Below are 17,930 nucleotides of genomic sequence, written 5' to 3'. Positions count from 1 at the left end.
CAGACATAAAATGTGACATCATAGATAAATTAATAGACCAACAAATATTCTACATGATCTATGGAAAGGGGACTAATTTATGACCAAGCAAGAAATAAGTATAGTAAAAAAATTTTTGCACTAATAAAATCAATGCTGCCAAATTTAGAAGGAAAGCAGAAAGCTGGGAAACAATCTTCACAACCAGGAGTTCTGATAAAGGCCATATATCTAAAATATACAGAGAATTGCATGAACTTTATAAAATTACAAGTCATTCCCCAGTTGCTAAATGGTCAAAGAACATGAATAGAAAGTTTTCAAATGAAATTAAAGCCATACATGATTATATGAAAAATACTACAAATCATTACTGCTTAGAGAAATGCAAATTAAAGCAACTATGAGGGACCACCTCATAGCTATCAGATCGGCTAAGACAAAAACAGAAAATGATTAATGTTGATGTTGGAGAGGTTGCAGGAGGATTGGGATATTAATGCATTGTTGGTGGAGTTGTGAATTGATCCAACCATTCTAGAGAGCAATATGGAATTATGCCTAAAGAGCAATAAAAATGATCATACCCTTTGCAGAAATTCCAATACTAGGTTTATAACCAGAAGAAAACATGAAAAATGGGAAAGGTCCCATGCTAAAAATATTTATAGCTCTTTTTGTAGTGGCAACAAATTAGAAATTGAGGGGATGCCCAGCAATTGGGAAATGGCTGAACAAGTTATGGTATATGAATACTATGGAACACTATTGTTCTATAAGAACCCCTGAATGATCAGTCTCTAAAGAAGCAAGGAAAGAATTACAGGAACTGATACTGAGTGAACAGAGCAGAATCAAGAGAACAATGTACACATCAATTTAACAACATTGTGAGTTGATCAACTTTGACAGATGCAGCTCCTCTGAGCAGTTCAGAGCCAGGACAATTACATTCACTTTTTTAAAATTTCTCTTATTTCTTTCTTTCCTATCTCATGGATTTTTCTTTGTTAATCCTAATTCCTCATACCCAGAACGACTAATCTGTAAACATGTTAAACAGAAATTTGTATGTACGATATTCACCCAATTGCTCACTGCTGAGGGGAGTGGGGTGGGAAGGGAGGATGGAAGGAAATCATGTAACTTAAAAATACACGTGCAGGTGGATGAATGTTGAAAAACTTTCGTAACATGTAAGTGGAAAAATAAAATACTATTTAAAAAACATTCTAAAAGATAAAAAAAAAAGATTAGGCCACAGGCAAGGTTTTGTGATTTTTGTCCATCTTCATTCAGCACTTGCAAATAGGAAAAAAAGGGGGAGGGGGAGGGTTGAAAAGCCAAAAGGGCCAGGGACCCCAAGGGGTCAATATGGGAGAAGGAGGTGAAGGGTTCACCTGAGGATGGGTTCATAACCTTAACCTGATTCACTGCCAAAAGCATCCATGACTCACATAGAAATATTTCAGTTCCATTACTAATGATTTCTCCCCAGTGGACAGAGCATGAATCCCCCAAGGGGATTCATGTTCGGGTCTGGAACAGACCAGATGGCCTTGGGGGGGGGGTCCCTTTCAGCTCAGTTTCTTTGAAATGCCACTTACAAATGGCAGCCTCCTGTCCTGCCTGCTCAGGAACACCCTACACAACACACCAGAGACCCCAGAAGCACAGTTGTAGTTATTAGGAATGTCTTTATATTAAGCTTAAATGAATCTCCCTTCATTTGAGCTACCATTTGGGATCAAGTAGAATCCAATACCTTCTAAGGCCAGTCCTTTCAAGGCTTAAATTCCTCAGATTCATTCTCATAGCTCTTTCCCTCTAGGCCAGATAGAATAAGTCTTACTTGGCCACATTCCGCTGGGACTTCCACCTGTCCTTCTGATTGGACCATGGTGCCATGGATTCTACCTGCCATTTCTCTCCTAGCCACCTTACTTTGGGGCCTTTCCTGACTAGCCACTATCCTTTTTTCAGCTTCCTTTCATCTCATTAGATAGGAAACTTCTTGAAGGCAGGGGCCATCTTTTTGTTTTTAACCCAAGTACTTAGCACAGTGCCAGACATAAAAGTTGTCTAATGAATGTTTATTAATAGTCACAGCATTTTTACAGCACCTACTGTGTACCAGACATTACTTAATATTGTATATTCATTTGAGAGAAGCTATAGGTGGACTTGGAGGCAGAAGGCTCATCTTCCTGAGCCATTTACTAGCTGGGTGACCCTGAGCAAGTCACTTCACCCCGATTGCTTCAGTTTCATTTGTAAAATGACCCAGAGAAGGAAACCCCCCAGCATCTCTGCCACAAAAACCTCAATGGGGTCACTGAGAGTCGGACACAACCAAAATGACTTAACAACCTGAAGAAAATAACTGATCGGAGTCCCCATTTCCAGTTCTTTGCCACCACATAAAAGTTGCTATTATTTAATACCTATCAGTTCTTTCCTTTTTCTTTAATCCCTGAGTATAGATCTGGAAGTGGTACAAACAGTTCAAAGGAATTACAGCTGAGTGATTTTTCTCCTGATGAGTATGAGGTAGAATTTACATTTCTCTAATTACTAGTTGAGAAACATCCTGCATAGATTCCCTACTCCTACCCCATCTAACTTAGCCTCTAACTTTAGCTACAGTGATTTTAGTTATGCAAATAATTTTTTTTAAATAAAGTTGTCCATTTGGTTTTTCTGTAATTCTTTAGTCATAATTTGTTATCCATAGATTTGGGAAAAAATTTCTACCCTATATCCCTAATATTAATGTTCATGGGACCTTTTCTAAATCACTTCATTTGGAACTATTTTTGCTGTATGGTGGCAAATGTTCATCTCAGACTGATTTGACTCCACCCACACCACTTTTCAGTTTTGTTTTTGCTTAATTGTCATTACCCTAGTAGCTGGAGTCTTTGGTTTTAATATTAAGTTTGCTTCTATGAGTTATGAATTCAGGCCTATAGTCTGATCAGAATAAATTAAGTTTTAATCACTGCCTTGTAGTGTATTTTTTTTTTTTTTTTTTTTGCTTAGGACTGCTCTCTGTATCTGGCTCATTGTGTTTAACTGGTCTGGGGGGAGGAGGTAAGTCTCATTATCCAGAAACAGTCTTAGGCTGTTCATTCACATCATCATTATTTTTTTTTTTTAGTTTTTGCAAGGCAATGGGGTTAAGTGGCTTGCCCAAGGCCACACAGCTAGGAAACTATTAAGTGTCTGAGACCAGATTTGAACTCAGGTACTCCTGACTCCAAGGCCAGTGCTCTATCCACTGTGTCACCTAGCCGCCCCCACATTAATTTAAAAAAAATTCAATATTCAGTTCTGAATTTTAACTGACATTCCTGTTGTTTTCTTCCCAATGATTGGTAGATTTTTTTTCTGTGTTCATTTTGGTCATGGTTTTCAGGTAAGGCCCCAATGATTGTTTATCTTTCATTCACTTTTCCCTCCAGATTAGCCCTTTGCTTATTTTTTGTACATTTGAAACTGAGCTCTCTCCAGTACTCATTTCTTTTCTGGTTCCTCTAGAGCTCTCATTTAATTTATACTATTATTTAAAAAAAAATCTCTTCCATAATTTTTCAAGGTTCTATTATATTTATTTAGATTTTATTGGTAGCTGAAAGGATTTTCTTCTGGCTATGTGTCTTGGGCATCCCTGCCTTTTTTTGCTTTCTCATCTTTAAATCAGGCCAGGCCCTCTGAATGTCTGGAGGAAATGCTGGACCTTGGATAGCCTGGCCAGTTCTATGTTATATGATGTCCTGCTGTGATGTTCTCTGGCTATTGGGTCCTGTGATCTCCAAGGATCTCGGAGGGAGCCCAGGAGCTGTGATCTTTCTGTGGGGTCTGAGTTTTGCAGGTTCTGGGAGAAACTGGGCTGGGACAATGACTATTATTTGCTTGAATTTCCTAATCCCTCCTGGGTCTGGAGCTCTTACTTTCCCAGTGCTGTTGAGGGGACCCTGTTTTTTAGCAATTGTCCAGATAATGGCACTGTGGGAGCTGATGTGATGCTCCTGTGTAGGCTGGAGAAGGCCAACATCAAATCAGGTTTTAAACACATGACTATTCCATTGTTCGAACATTGAAGGTATATTAGAGAAAATGAAATATTTAATGTAAAATTTTAACCACATGATAATAAAAACGATTTCCTTTCAGTAGGAAAATGTCCCCTTTCTTAAAAAAATAAAAACTAAATTTAAAATAACAATAATCTGTAATAAGTTATATATTTTCTCCTGGTTTTCCCATCAGTCTTCCTTCAAAGCATACAGCACATCATCCTGGCTCACATTCAGGCGTACTCGCAGTAATAAGTCATTTTTACTGGGTTCCACCAGCAGTAGGCGGCAGGAGCCCAGACGTGAGCACACAGCCATGGTCTCAGACACTGTGGGGTGAGGCAGACCCTCAATTCTGCACAAAGCCACATGCTGACGATAGACCTAGACAAAAGGTGAGGGAAGATGTGGAGGTGAGCTGAGCCCCAAGACATCTGCTGGAGGTTTCTGCATTTGAGCATGGGAGTTCCTCCCACCAGCGCCACCATCCTGAATTCTAAGGGTCCATCCACAACACGCCCTGAGCTCTTTCCCAGAAGTCAAACCCACCTGTTGAAACGTTGCTTCTTCAAGGCCTGACCGGTGGAATTCGGCCAGGATGGCTCTCAGGAAACCCTGCTCCAGGACTGAGGCATTCCTAAAGGAAGACCAAGATAATGGATCCCCAGTCTCTCCGAAAGGACATTAAATGCAGCTGGCCCTCAGGAAGCTAAACATGGCATAGAACTTGGAGCCTGGTCTCAGGAAGACCTCAGGCCCTACTGGCTGTGGGACCTGTCAGCCTCAGTTTCCACAACTAAAATGGGAATACTCGGGGCCTCTGTTCCCAGGATTGTCGTGAGGAACAAATAAAGTCCCATTTGTAAAGTGCATGGCACAGGGTCGGACACATAAGGTGGGCTTAATGAATTAAGACAAATCTTGTTCCTTTCACTATGGAAAATATCCCTCGAAGGACAGTTCTGTGCAGAGTCACCAGGGCTGGGGCTAGAGCAGAGGTCCAGTTCCATCCTCTGACCAGTGAGCATGCGTCAAGAGGGGGTTGGGGGTGGGTGGGTTCAGCAATCAGACTCACCTGATGGCCATTATGTAAGAAGATGAAAACATTTCTTCTGTGGCTTTCAGAATGTGGGCCACCTTGACCAGGCTCAAGGAGTCTGGCTTTTGGTCAGAGAACTCACATATCTCTGTGGCTCGCCTGCAGATATCTAGGCAGCGCCGGGCATCACCAGACAGGGCTGCCACCTGGAACCCAGAACATGCTATCAGGGATCCCGAAGACCCAATGGGCTCGAGTCTGGTCGTGAATGGTGAGGCCTGCACGCTAACTGGGGCAGCCTACGGGACATTCAGAAGCAGGGCAGCCCTGCAGTGAAGGAGCTGGGGAGGTGGGGCTTGGGAGAGGGAAAGGGGGAGAAACACTGGAGCGTCTAAGGATCAGACATTTCTTCTTGGATTCATATGGAAGAATGACACAAGGGATGTCAGAAAACCAGCTCTGCTGTCCAGGAAACATGAGTTCAGGGAGAGCTATCTTGGACACGGCAGGGCCTGGCCCAGATGACGACAAGGTCTGCAGGGCTCCTATGAGCAGATGCTACTAATCAATGCTGAGAAAATGCTGACCTTCCTGGACACCAGCTGGATGGCGTCCTCGTCAAAGGCCTTCAGGCCATCCAGGCGTGAGACAATGATCTCCTGCAGCTGCTTATAGGTGTAAGGCTGGAAGGACATCCTGGTGAGGCCCTAAGAACCCCAAGAGACAGGTGCTTAGTGCCACCACCCCCATGGCAACCCTGCCCACCAACCACAGACCCAGCACCCTCCTTACCAGGCGACTGGCCACTCTGTTCATCATCATTCTCTCGGGCAAGTCCATGGTGTTGGCAATGGCCAGCACAACTAGCTGGCTGCCCCGGTGAGTGGGCCAGTCAAACAGGTTGTATAGCACATCCTGTTTCGGGGTCCACAGGAGGTCGAGCTGTTGGGGACAGGATGCCAGGAGACCCATTAGTGCCCTTCTCTCCTAGACACTGACCGCAGGCCCCAGCCCGGTGAGCCAGCCCCCTGCCTTACCTCATCCATCAGCAGCACGGTGGTCTTCAGGGCTGGTGCTGGCTGGCTGAATTGCCTCTGCAGCAGCTTAACAGCATGGCTGGTGGTGGCCTTCTGACCTGTCAGCTTCTAGATTGGGAGGGTAAGCAGCTGCTCAGCCCCCACAGGTCTTGGGGCCCCTGCCAAGCCCAGACCCACCGGACCAGGCAGAGGCTCAAGGAGCCAGGGACCCTGTGGGTAAACTGGCAGTTTCTCCAGTTTCCCTGGGACCACTAGAGCCTGACTCCAGTCCCCCCCCACCCCCCGAGCTGTCCTTCAGTCGCCTCCTGGCCAGACCACATCCGTCCCTCTCTTCAGGCCTGGTCCAGATCCCCCTGGCCCCATGTAGCCCCAACTCCTCCCTCCCTCCCTCCTCAGGGTCCCACCCCCTGACAGGCCCTCAGCTGGGTTTCAGGGTCCCTGGCCACTCTCCTGTCCTGGAGTGAACCAGGAAAGGCAACAACTGTGCTTTCACAACACAGCCTGGGGAGAGCTGGGGGTGGAGGCTGAGCCCCAAGCCTGCCTGGAGGGCCGTTGCGCTCACCTGCAGGATCTGTACATAAGCCTGATGGGGCTCGGTCAGCTTCATGCCATTGACCTCGACATAGTGGAAGGAGGGCAGCTCCTCAGCCTGGGCTGCCTGCTGCAGGCAGCGCACCACCTCATGCACAATGGCAGTCTTTCCTGTCCCGGGAACCCCAGAGATGTACATGCACCTGGAGCAGGATGGAGGGAGGGGAGGGGGAGCAGATGGACACTGCCGTAAGCTCATCCTTGCTTAAACTCTGTGGGAACCGTCTACTTGCCTACCACAGAAAAGACAATTCTTGGTTTGGCATTCAAGTCTGCCCCTGCCCCATCTGGATCCGGTCTATGCTTTGTCCTGATTCCATCTCCTGTCCCTTTTCCCAAAGCCCATGGTCCAGCCAGATTAGACTGGACCCTCCATGGTTGTACTGCCTCTAGCAGGGCTCTGAGCACCCCCATCCTGGCCCCTCTTCCTGCAGCCTCCTCCCACCTCCAAATACGAGGGACCACCCGATGGCCATCAGAGCCCCACTGGACCAAGCAGCCTTGGAGTGACCAGAGCAATGACTCCCATCACTGAGCACCAAAGGCTTCTTAGAGCTTCCTGAAACCCTATGAGAAACAGGGGTGCCTCCTCAGGCTCTCTGGATCCTGAGGGCCACAAACTCCTGTGTCCATGTGTGCAGCCACAGGGCGAAAGGAGCAGACAGTTTCTATATGCTGGGTGCAAAGCAGGAAGGCGCCGACCCCAGTGTCTCAGACCCTTGGGGTTTCTTTGGCCACCGTGTCCAAGGATTTCTGATCTGTGCTAAAGGTCTAATGAGCCGGCATGGACCTTTCCTTTGGCTCCCCACATCACAGGGCCCAGGGGACTCACCCTCCTGTCCCGTCGAGAAGTTTGCTTTCCACAAAATTGTAGATGTCGTGGAACTCCTGCTCCCTGCAAGGCAGAGCCTCGGGCACAAAGGAGACGTGCAGCCTGGTCAGGAGGAAGGGGAGCCGTGAAAACCCTTGTAATGGAGTTGCCTTCCAGCCTCAGAGTCCCCCCGATCTGACCCTCCTAGTCTACACCCCCACCTCCACCAAGCTTGGCAGACCCAAGTGTCCTCAGCCCTTTCCACTGCATCCTATGGTCAGAACTCTGACTTATTTGTCTTAGGAAACTTGAGGTGGGAGATTTCCCACCTGAAAGGAGGCAGGGGTCCCTCACCTCATCCGGGCCTCTTCAAGGGTGTTGGCAGGTTTCTGGGCAGCCTCTTTGCGCCTACGGATGTGGGGGGTCCTGAGTTCAAACTGTAAGAAAGGGGGAATGGTCTGAAGGACCAAAGCACATGACCAGTGGTGCACCCCATCTCTACAGATCAAAGAGTGACAGTGTCTCCCTTGATCAACATGAAACGTCAAGATTTCTCCCTTCCTCTGCTAGCGCTGGGAGCACATCTTTCTGCCTCTGTGTCTCTGCGCCATCTAAATGCACCTCCGGAGTTTGTCCAGTCTGGGACAGTTAACTCCCCTCAACAAGCATGGGAGGAAGCTGGCTGTGGACCCAGGCCTGGGTGCTGTGCTTGGGAAACAAAGTCAGAAATGAAGTCACCTTGTCAAAGCAGCTTGCCTTCAAGTGAAGTGGGCTTTGGCTGGCTCCTCCCTGAGGGGTGGTGGTGGTGGTTTCCAGCTCACAGCTGCCACTTTAAGGTTTACAAGGCAGACACTGAAGCTCATCTGAGTCAGTAATGACCTGGGGACTGGGTGCTATTGATGCTGAGAGAGAGGGGAGGGACCTGCAGGGTCCCCCGGCTTGGCAGTCCAGCACTCTCTCAGCCATCCCAAGGAGGTGTCGGGATGACCACTCTGGAGGGATGTCGGGGAATTCACAGCTCTGTGACTTCCCTGGCCATCCTTGACAACCTTGTGTGATAGGGCACATGCCAGACATCCCTTAATCTAGAATTGTCTTGCCAACCAATCAGCATTTATTTAACAGCCCCGCCTGTGAAGGACTAGACTTGGCCCTATGAGAGGCTTTCATACTTAGATGATATCTGTCCTTTGATCTCAAAGATCATGACAGCAGAGAGATGATGCCATGACAAACATATGAATTGGATTTGAATGGGGGGGGGGGTGGCTGTGTTAAGTCCCCAGCCTCACTTTCCCTCTATAGCCACCTGGGTCCAGTGGACAGATAGGAATTAAGATGACTGGAGATGACACTGAGTGAGAGGCAAAGAGGGTTAAGTGACTTGCCCAGGGTCACACAGCTAGTGTCAAGTGTCAGAGGCTGAATTTGAATCCTGTCCTGACTCCAAGGCCAGGGTGCTATCCTCTGCCTGACCATGCTTAGAAGCGCCTAAGTGATCATCCAATGTAATCTCCCCATGCCTCTTCGATCATTCTTTTCATTTTTTCTAATTTTAATCTTTCCTTAGCCCACTGTTTTCTTCTCAGTGGCCCCAACATTCTCCTCATCCTCTGGCACAGCTGTCCATACCTGCTGCCTCCAGTCCCCCTTCTCTGCTTCAACCCCTTGCCCCCCGAGTCCTGGCCTTAGTGTTAACGCCACCGCTGCCAGTGCAGGTGTTTTTTTGCTCAGGCTCCACCCTTCTTGGCCTCTCCTCTCCCCTGATGCTGTTGACCACACTCATCCTGGGGGTACTTTTTGTGGCACTGATCCAACCCAGGCTCTGTCCAGTGCCCTCTTCCCTCTACTTTCTGGGTGATCTCATCTACTTCCACTGCAACAGTGATTCCTGTGCTTGAGCCCCTCAGTCATCTCACACTCAACATGCCAATCTCAAACCTGAGGCAGCCCCTTTAGAGGAGCCTTGATTTTCAGTCCCCGGCATAACGGAGGCCAGGCCTCTGCTGCCAGCATCTCATTCCTGGAAGCAGCTACCATTGGACCTCACAGCCTCACCAGGACACACACGCCTGCCCCACCAGAATATAAATGTACCTATGAGAATCTTACTGGTTTGTGGGGAGTCTTGGAAGGCGTCTTAGCGGGGGTCCTGGAGGGCACCCTAGAAGGGGTCTTGGAAGGTGTCTTAGAAAGGGTAGTCTTTGTGGAAGACCTTCTGGCTGAACGCTGGGAGCTGGGCACTTTGCTTGGTCTTCTCCAGGCTTTGTGAGGAGGGGAGCTCTCCTGCGGCTCATCAGTGCTGCAGTCAGAGTTGGAGACTTCTTCCTCCTCCTCCTCTTCTGGTAAGTATTCATCGTCACTTTGTGAGTCACAGCTCCACTTCCCCCCAGTTCTAGGGAGGGGAACAAGGCATACTCATCTCTGACAAAACAAGAGCCACCAGTGATCCCCCCGCCTCAGGATCTGGATGGGCCTCCTGGACTGCCTGGGGGGAACAGAGCTGGGTGGGGAGGCAGCAACATCTTCCCTGCAAAGGTGATTCCTCACCTGAAAACCTCCTTGATCTTTCTCAAGGACCTCAGCACCTCTTTCCTGCGGCTTGGCAGGCTCTCAGCCTGATCTTCCTCTGAAGCTGTCTTTTTGGCAGACCTGCAAGAAGGCTGGCTGTATCACCGAATGCCCCCTTGGGAGGCAAGCCTGCCCAGGAGCTACCACGGCTCCTGCCTTCTCCACCTGCTTCACGGTATTGAGCTCAGCTCAAACACGGGGGGACAAGTGTCCCAGACCCTTGGTGACTGCCACTGAGGAGTGGAAAATGCCCCAGACCCCCAAGCATTGATATTTCAGATCTGAGTCTTGAAGTGGTACCAAGTACCCAGAGTCTTGATCATCATAAAAGGGGCCATCACATATCCAACCCAATTCACCGGGTTCCCTCAGAGCTAGAAGGGATCTGAGATCAGTCAGGGGCCACCCTCCTCTCCCATGTTATAGAGGAGGAGACAGAGCAGTAGCACACAATGGTTGGGCCACCGCTGTGTGGATCTAGGACCACAGACATAGAAGCAATGATAATGACTCCAATTCTTGGACAAGGTGCATCTTGCTCAAAGAGCGAGCTGTTTGCTCTGTCCAGTGGTCATGGGCAGCGTTTCCAGTTTGTGGCCTGTCCCAGTAAATCTGCCAGAATGAGAGACCCCTAGAGAGGAGCACCCCATGGCAGGAGACCAGACACACAGCTTCAAGAGGCTGGTCTTTTGCTCTGGGGACCCAAAGGGTTACCTGGGCTCATCAACACTGTCCTAAGTGGGAGACTGAGGCACCAGCTCCCAACGCTGCGCAGGTCCGATGCCATCACGCCTGTTCCCTGCCCTGCTGTGATGTGCAAACCTGTCTTCACTCACCTGGGCCTGATTTTGGGCCTCAAAACCATGGGAGAGCTGGTCCCCACAGCCTCCTTGAGAGGACTGATTCTCAACTTCTTGTCAAGCTTTGCTTCTGTCTGCATTGCAGGAAGGGCTTGAATCTGGCCATTGGCACGAGTTTTCTTGCAAGGAGAAGGGCTCTCAGGCAAGGTCACTTTCCGTTTGATTGGTCCCGGAGAGTTATAGGGACTGTTGGGAAGTTTAGGCTGGGCGAGCCTAAGCCTGGTGTGGGGAGACTTGCAGGGTGTTCTCTCAGGACCTGGGGGTCAAGAGAGTTCGGTTAGTGGGGAGAAAATGGAGACCTGTCCCTGCATAACTCAGGTTAGCACTGGAGGGCCTGCGGGACAGAGGGGGCTCTTCCACTCTAAAGAACTACTGGTCAGTTCTGCTATGAACTTGGCACTGCCATCTCCCATGGGTCGGAGCCACCGGGGGTCCCTGCAGGGGCTCAGCTAGCTCAGACAGCACGTTCCGCTGTGTGGTCCAAAGGGCTAGACCTCAGTTGCCCAGGACCCTGGAGAACAGAAAACTGGGCAGCAAGGGCAGCCCTTCCCTTGGGGTTGTCATGACCTGCCCCCACCTCATCCTGGCAGGAAGATTAGAAGTGCTAGAGAAGACCAATAGTTCAGTGGAGAAAACATTCAGGAGACATCTATACAACATGGGTCAAAAATGGGTGATGATTTGAGGGTCTTGGCATCCTAATCTAATGAGGACTGAACAGGCAGAAGGGTCAGAAGGAGCAGAGAAGTGCTCCAGCCAGAAGAGGTCTAGAGACAAGAGCAGTGACACCTGGGGAGGAGCTGAGCAGCATTCTCTATCAAGAATATATCCAGGGGTGGCTAGGTGGTGCAGTGGATAGAGCACTGGCCCTGAAGCCAGGAGGACTTGAGCTCGAATCCAGCCTCAGACACTTAATAATTGCCTAGCTCTGTGATCTTGGGCAAGTTACTTTAACCCCATTGCCTTAAATTGAAAAAAAAATAAAAAAGAATAAATACATTCACCTACATATACAGATGAAACTATTGGAGGGAAACAAATTGGAGACAAGAGGGGGAAGTCAGAAAACATTGGTGCAGGATCAAGGGCAGGTAGGGACACTGCAAACCACCTAGACAGGAAGAGAAGAAAGATGATGACAAGTTCAGGAAGCAGGTCTTTCTCTGCTATCCTGAAGGCCTCTCTCTGCCAGCAGACAAAATCAAAACAAAGCAGAACAGCTGGTAACTTTGGGACCCGCCTCAATGATGCCTCCATTCTTCAAAAAAGTAGAGGAAGGGAGGAGGGGAGTTGACCAGCACCAGGAGCTGGCCAGAAGGGAAGGCTGAAGCTTGGGATAAATGCCAGGCAAGAAGGGGCAGCTCTTTATTTCTCCCAAAGGAACAATAGTAATGGAGAGGCACTGTAAGGAGACAACAAGGGCAGCATCGAGTTTGACTGAATTATACCCCAGTAGAAAAGGGTAGAGCTCTGAATCATCTGCTGATTCACAGGAGAGCAAGTCCAGAGCCTCCCTTAACATGCTCAAAGGGATTATTAAAGGGATGCTAAGTCCTGAGAAAGAGAAGAGGTCTGCCTGGAGGTGGCATAGAGAGCTGAATCCTGCCTCAGCCACCCCAGCTGGAGAACAGATCCTGCAGCATGAACCAGCACATGCCAGGAGAGGGGCCACAACTCCTGGAGCAAGAGGAGTGCCAAGGACCCTTGAAGTGGAGCCTCGTCTCCATGTTCAGACGATGTCCCCAGGTCCAGTCTCTCCTCTGAGCTTCAATTCCATCAACTGCTGCCCCCCCCATCTCCACCTGGATGTCATTGTGTCCAAGACAGAACTCATTCCCTGCCTCCCCCAACCAAACCTCAACAACTCTGTCCAAGGGTTTAGAAAAGAACTAAGGGAGAGGAAGTGTTGAAAGCATTTTAAAGGCCTTAACTGAAGGAGAGAAGAGAAACAGGGATGACTGGATGTAATGATGGATTTGAAAGGCTGGGGCAGACACTGGCATGTTTGGAGACCATGGGAAGATGTCAGCAGGTAGAAGAAAGTGAGGATGATCATGAGGGGCAATCTGGCAAAGGGGGAAGGGAAAGAATCAAAGGTATGTGGAGAGGAATTGGCCTTGGCAAGTGGATGGACTGGCTCTTTATTTCTCCAAAGGAAATAGAAGAGATACCAGGAAGCTCTTGGCAAATGGCCTCAATATACTTTTTTAACAAAGTATGAAGTGGCTCAGCTGAGGGGGTGGAGGGAAGTGATGCCACGAGAGGGCTGAGGAAAGAAAGGGAAGTTTAGAATACTGCTGGGGGAAAGGGACAGGACTCAGAGATGCAGTTGGTGCCAATCCTCTTCACTGCTACCTGCCCTTCAGACTTACTTCCGAGATCCAGCCGCTTCCTGGCCCGGGGAGGGGTGGAGGATCGGGGAGTTCGGCTTGCACGTATTTCCTGGGAGGGACAGGACTTGGAAATGGAATGTCGTGACTCAATGCGTCCAATCCCCTGCTCTGCCACCTTGGGAGAGGCCTGGCGATGAGGACTCATATCTTGAAGTTTCTTCATCTCACTGAGTAGCTTTGGGGCCAGTGGTTGGAAGCACTTGTTGTCCCAGGAGAGTTTAACATAGAATGTCTGTTCATCTTTCTGTCCCTTTGGCACCGCCTCCTCTGGGGCCAAAGCTACCACCTGCATTTAGAAAGTGTGTATTATAAGGAAAAGACAAAAACAGGGAGACTGGCACAAACACCCCACTAGAACCCAGCTCCCCGACAAGGCAGCACCTTCTTCCCAAAGTTATCACCACCGAAGCTTAAATTTGAAAAGGCTTAAGACCAGTAGAAATGTACATGTGTGGACTAGTACCATGTCCTGCAAGAAAACACAGGAAGAACCACTCTGGGCAAGTCCCTGACCACTCTGAGGAGCTGACTTTCCAGGGTGATCCCTCTTTTCCCATCCTCATCTCCCACAGCCCCCCAAATGCAGCCAAGGCCCCAGGAGGGTGATGACTGAATTTGTCACACTTTTTTAACCTACCTCCCATCTCCCCTACTTGGAATTCTTTCCCTTCCCTCTCTATGTAGCCGAATCATCTCTAAAATGAGGGGCTAGTTAGGTAACCTCCAGGGTTTTCTTCTAGTTTCCCACCTCTGAGCCCACCGTCCTACTGAGCTAGCAGGAGCAGTATCAGTCAGCTCACTCTGGGCAGCCCCTGGTGTATTCCTGTGAACTAATACTCCCTTCCTTCACTCTTCTACCCTTGCCCAGGTGATAATGACCCTGCCACTTTCCACATCTCCCAGAAGCCCATTAATGTAATATTAGGAGTGGCGTGACAAGACTAGTGGAGCTGCCCCTGAATATGAGGGAAGCAGACAGACCGGAAGGTAGAGAGGGAAGCTTAGGGAAAGACTCACCTGGACTGGGCCGAGGATGCTCTCCACCCCGATGTCCCTCGGAGGGTCGACGTACCAGAATATCTCTTGCTCGGCAACCTCTCGGCCTAGCAGCTTGCGTTTGCCGAGGGGGATTTCGTTCAAGCGAATGAACCACTGGACCACAGCATGTGAGTTAGACTCAGCATCTGATGAAGAGACTGAAAAGACAGGAAAATAAAAAAAAAAAGCCCCCCTTGTGGTGGCTGGTAGAGCTGATGTCCTGGGGAGCTGAGCTTCCTTCTGATAACAAGCTAGCCACGCCTAGAGCCAGAAAATCTTGGGCCAGCCCCCACTGTGTCCCTTACTCCTAGTGGAATGCAGATCACAAAATGGGGCCTGTGTTTTTTAAAAACCCATTTTAACAAACTGCCCCCCCCACTCCCATTTAAAACAATTTTCCTCATCAACCATGGGGCCCTCTGGCTCCCTTCCCTGCTATGTTCCTGTGTCCTCCCAGTAGTCCCCCTGCCAATGTGAACCACTCCTTACTTCCAACATGATCTCTTATCACCTCTCCCTCAGAGAAGGGGCCTTTGCCCAAGGCCCCTCTCCCACCCTACACTGACTGCTCCTTACTCAGCTCTGTCTCTGAGAGAAACTGGCTAAGAAAGTAAGATGAACCTAAGAGAGACAGGCCTGGCCTTTACATCCCCTTGTCTTCCTCTTCTCTAGGACCTCAACTATGGACATCTGAGTTTCTTCATACTCAGCTCCAGGGGAGACAACACAGCAGTAGCTTCTCATTTTAGATAGACAAACACGTTAATTGATTTGCCTCAGGTCACAGAATCACCTTCTGAAACAAGATTTGAACTCAGGGCTTCCTGATTCCAGTCTAGCCCCCTAGGTACTACTTAGCTAATTAAAAGCAAATATTTTAAAAGTAATTTACTTCCTGTGCCTTTTTACAGTCCTCCCTTTTCAATAGTCCATTGTCTCACCATCAAAACCAAGCCAACGAACTACTGAATTACAGGATGTTAGCTGGAAAAAAGGGTGATTTGGTGGCTCAATGGATAGAGCATGGGCTTGGAATCAGGAAGACATCTTCATTTGTTCACATCCAGCCTCAATCACTCACTAGCTACAGGACCCTGGGCAAGTCACTTCACCCTGATTGTCTCAGTTTCCTCATTAGTAAAACGAGCAAAGCCCGCCGGTATCTCTGCCAAGAAGAACACCCAACTGCGGTCACACAGAGTTGGAGATGACTGAACAACAACAGTAATTCTAAATTATTCAGTCCAATCCTTTTATTCCAACTACAAAGAAAAACATTTGCTTTCTATGATATATAAATAGTAATCTCTTCATTCCCTCTTTGCTTTCCAACTATCCCTTTTTCTTGATTCTAAGACCCCAAGCTGCTGGTGGTCTTCCCTCCTCCCTCACCTCTCAGGACAAGAGTCATTACCTCCCAGTTTATAAACCCTCCCTCTGGGTGGGGTGACGGGGTACGGAGACCCCAGTGTTGGGAACAGAATCCTGGCCCTGCCCTGAGCTTCAAGGAGCGGGCTGCACCTCCCAGTCCAACTCACCATCTCTGCAGAGCTTGATCAGCTTGGCGATATATGGGTTGTCGTCATCGTGCCCCTCAACAAACACAAAGTCCCCTAGACTGACTTGGACTTTGGTGTTGTCGCTTGGAGATATCACACAAATACTCCTGCAAGGCAACCACAGGACTAAGTTGGCCAAGACTACAGGAAACTCAAGTCACCAAAGGCCCTCTGGCTAGATAAGGGAACATGCTAGTGGAGCCCCATAGACCCACCTCCAGCCCAACAAACCTCCTCCAAAAGGATTCGTGGGAATGTGTGCTCAGGGTGAAGAGGGGAGGAGCAAAGGCAGGTAGGTGACTGGAATAAAGGTGAGGAATCAGGGAAGGACAGGGCCGAGAAGACTCTGCCTCCGGGGAAAGGCAAAGGTCACATCCACCCACCCACGCCAAGTCGTAGTAAAAAAGAGTCTTTAGGAGAGGACCAGAAAGACCCTCATCTTGGTGGTCTCCCTGAGATGGCCCCCATGCCTCCTGGAAAACTGCTTCAGCTTATTTTCCCTATCAGTGGAACCCCCGGCCCCATAGAGGCCTGTGTTCAATGGGCGGCCAAACCAGGAGAGCCCTGCCTTGGTGGGCTGGGGGCCCTCGGGACGCCCACCTGTAGAGTTTGTGGTGGAGCTTCCGGTCGTGGAACTCGCAGCCCAGCCAGGAGTACTCTCGCTGGGCCTTGAGTCTGGTGAAGTAGCGGGTCCTCATGGCTCCTGGCTCTGCGCGGGGGGGTCGGGTCAGAACGGCGGGGCCTGCGGGGGCCTCCCCCAGCCCGGGGCCACCCCAGCCCGGGGCCTCCCCCAGCCCGGATCATCCTCCAGCCCGGGGCCACCCCAGCCCGGAGCCACCCCAGCCCGGGGCCTCCCCCAGCCCGGATCGTCCTCCAGCCCGGATCGTCCTCCAGCCCGGAGCGTCCTCCAGCCCGGGGCCACCCCAGCCCGGAGCGTCCCCCAGCCCGGGGCCTCCCCCAGGCCAGAGCGTCCTCCAGCCCGGGGCCACCCCAGCCCGGGGCCTCCCCCAGCCCGGATCGTCCCCCAGCCCGGGGCCTCCCCCAGCCCGGGCCACCCCAGCCCGGGGCCTCCCCCAGGCCAGAGCGTCCTCCGGCCCGGGGCCCCCCCCAGGCCAGAGCGTCCTCCAGCCCGGGGCCACCCCAGCCCGGGGCCTCCCCCAGCCCGGAGCGTCCTCCAGCCCGGGGCCTCCCCCAGCCCGGGGCCACCCCAGCCCGGGGCCTCCCCCAGCCCGGATCGTCCTCCAGCCCGGGGCCACCCCAGCCCGGAGCCACCCCAGCCCGGATCGTCCTCCAGCCCGGGGCGTCCCCCAGCCCGGGGCCTCCCCCAGCCCGGGGCCTCCCCCAGCCCGGAGCGTCCCCCAGCCCGGATCGTCCTCCAGCCCGGGGCCTCCCCCAGCCCGGGGCCTCCCCCAGGCCAGAGCGTCCTCCAGCCCGGGGCCACCCCAGCCCGGAGCGTCCCCCAGCCCGGGGCCTCCCCAGCCCGGAGCCACCCCAGCCCGGAGCGTCCCCCAGCCCGGAGCGTCCCCCAGCCCGGGGCCTCCCCCAGCCCGGGGCCTCCCCCAGGCCGGGCTTCCCCCGGCCGGGGCCGGCCACTGCCGCGGGCCCGGGTCCCTACCGTGAGGCTCGAGCCGGGGCTGGGGCCGGGGAGGCTCCTGGCCCAGGGCGGGGGCCGAGGCCCGGGCCAGCCGGGGCGGGCCGCTCCCCTCCCCCCAGGCCCGGCGGGTCCTGGGCGCAGCTGATAAAGGGCCAGGCCCGGGGGCCCCGAGGGCGGGTCGGGCCCGGCCCGCTGGGCCTCCCCGAGCCTCAGTTTCCCCGGGCGTACAAGGCGGGGGGGGTCACCCCGGACCCCCCAGCGGCGCGGCCCCCCGACCCTCACCCGCTCCGCGTGCGCCGCTGCCCGCGCGCCCCCTCGCCGCCGGCGCCACCGCAGAGAAGCTTGAAAGGAAAAAAAATTCGCGCCAAGCCGAGCGTGG

General features: G+C 51.4%; 1 protein-coding gene across 2 annotated transcripts; it reads right to left on the bottom strand.

Moving 5' to 3' along the window:
• Positions 1–2,125: 2,125 nt before the first annotated feature.
• Positions 2,126–17,914, bottom strand: ORC1 (origin recognition complex subunit 1). 2 transcript variants are annotated; one of them, XM_074221439.1, is made up of 17 exons: positions 17,834–17,914; positions 16,558–16,666; positions 15,937–16,064; positions 14,378–14,556; positions 13,340–13,646; positions 10,944–11,223; positions 10,087–10,188; positions 9,649–9,931; positions 7,891–7,973; positions 7,558–7,659; positions 6,697–6,868; positions 6,135–6,242; positions 5,890–6,039; positions 5,685–5,804; positions 5,134–5,303; positions 4,608–4,695; positions 2,126–4,442 (listed from the first exon to the last, which is right to left on the bottom strand). In XM_074221439.1, exons 2-17 carry the CDS (start codon positions 16,653–16,655, stop codon positions 4,248–4,250), a joined length of 2,565 nt encoding a protein of 854 aa, XP_074077540.1. In that variant the 5' UTR covers positions 16,656–16,666; positions 17,834–17,914; the 3' UTR covers positions 2,126–4,247. The 2 variants fall into 2 exon arrangements, with proteins under 2 accessions (XP_074077540.1, XP_074077541.1); XM_074221440.1 differs by lacking the exon at positions 17,834–17,914 and adding an exon at positions 17,573–17,801.
• Between the last annotated feature and the right edge of the window lie 16 nt (positions 17,915–17,930).

This window comes from Macrotis lagotis, chromosome 2 (genome assembly GCF_037893015.1).
Source record: "Macrotis lagotis isolate mMagLag1 chromosome 2, bilby.v1.9.chrom.fasta, whole genome shotgun sequence".
Lineage (NCBI taxonomy): Eukaryota > Metazoa > Chordata > Mammalia > Peramelemorphia > Peramelidae > Macrotis > Macrotis lagotis.
The sequence above is the reverse complement of the archived record's forward strand: the minus strand, read 5'-3'. Positions and strand labels throughout refer to the sequence as shown.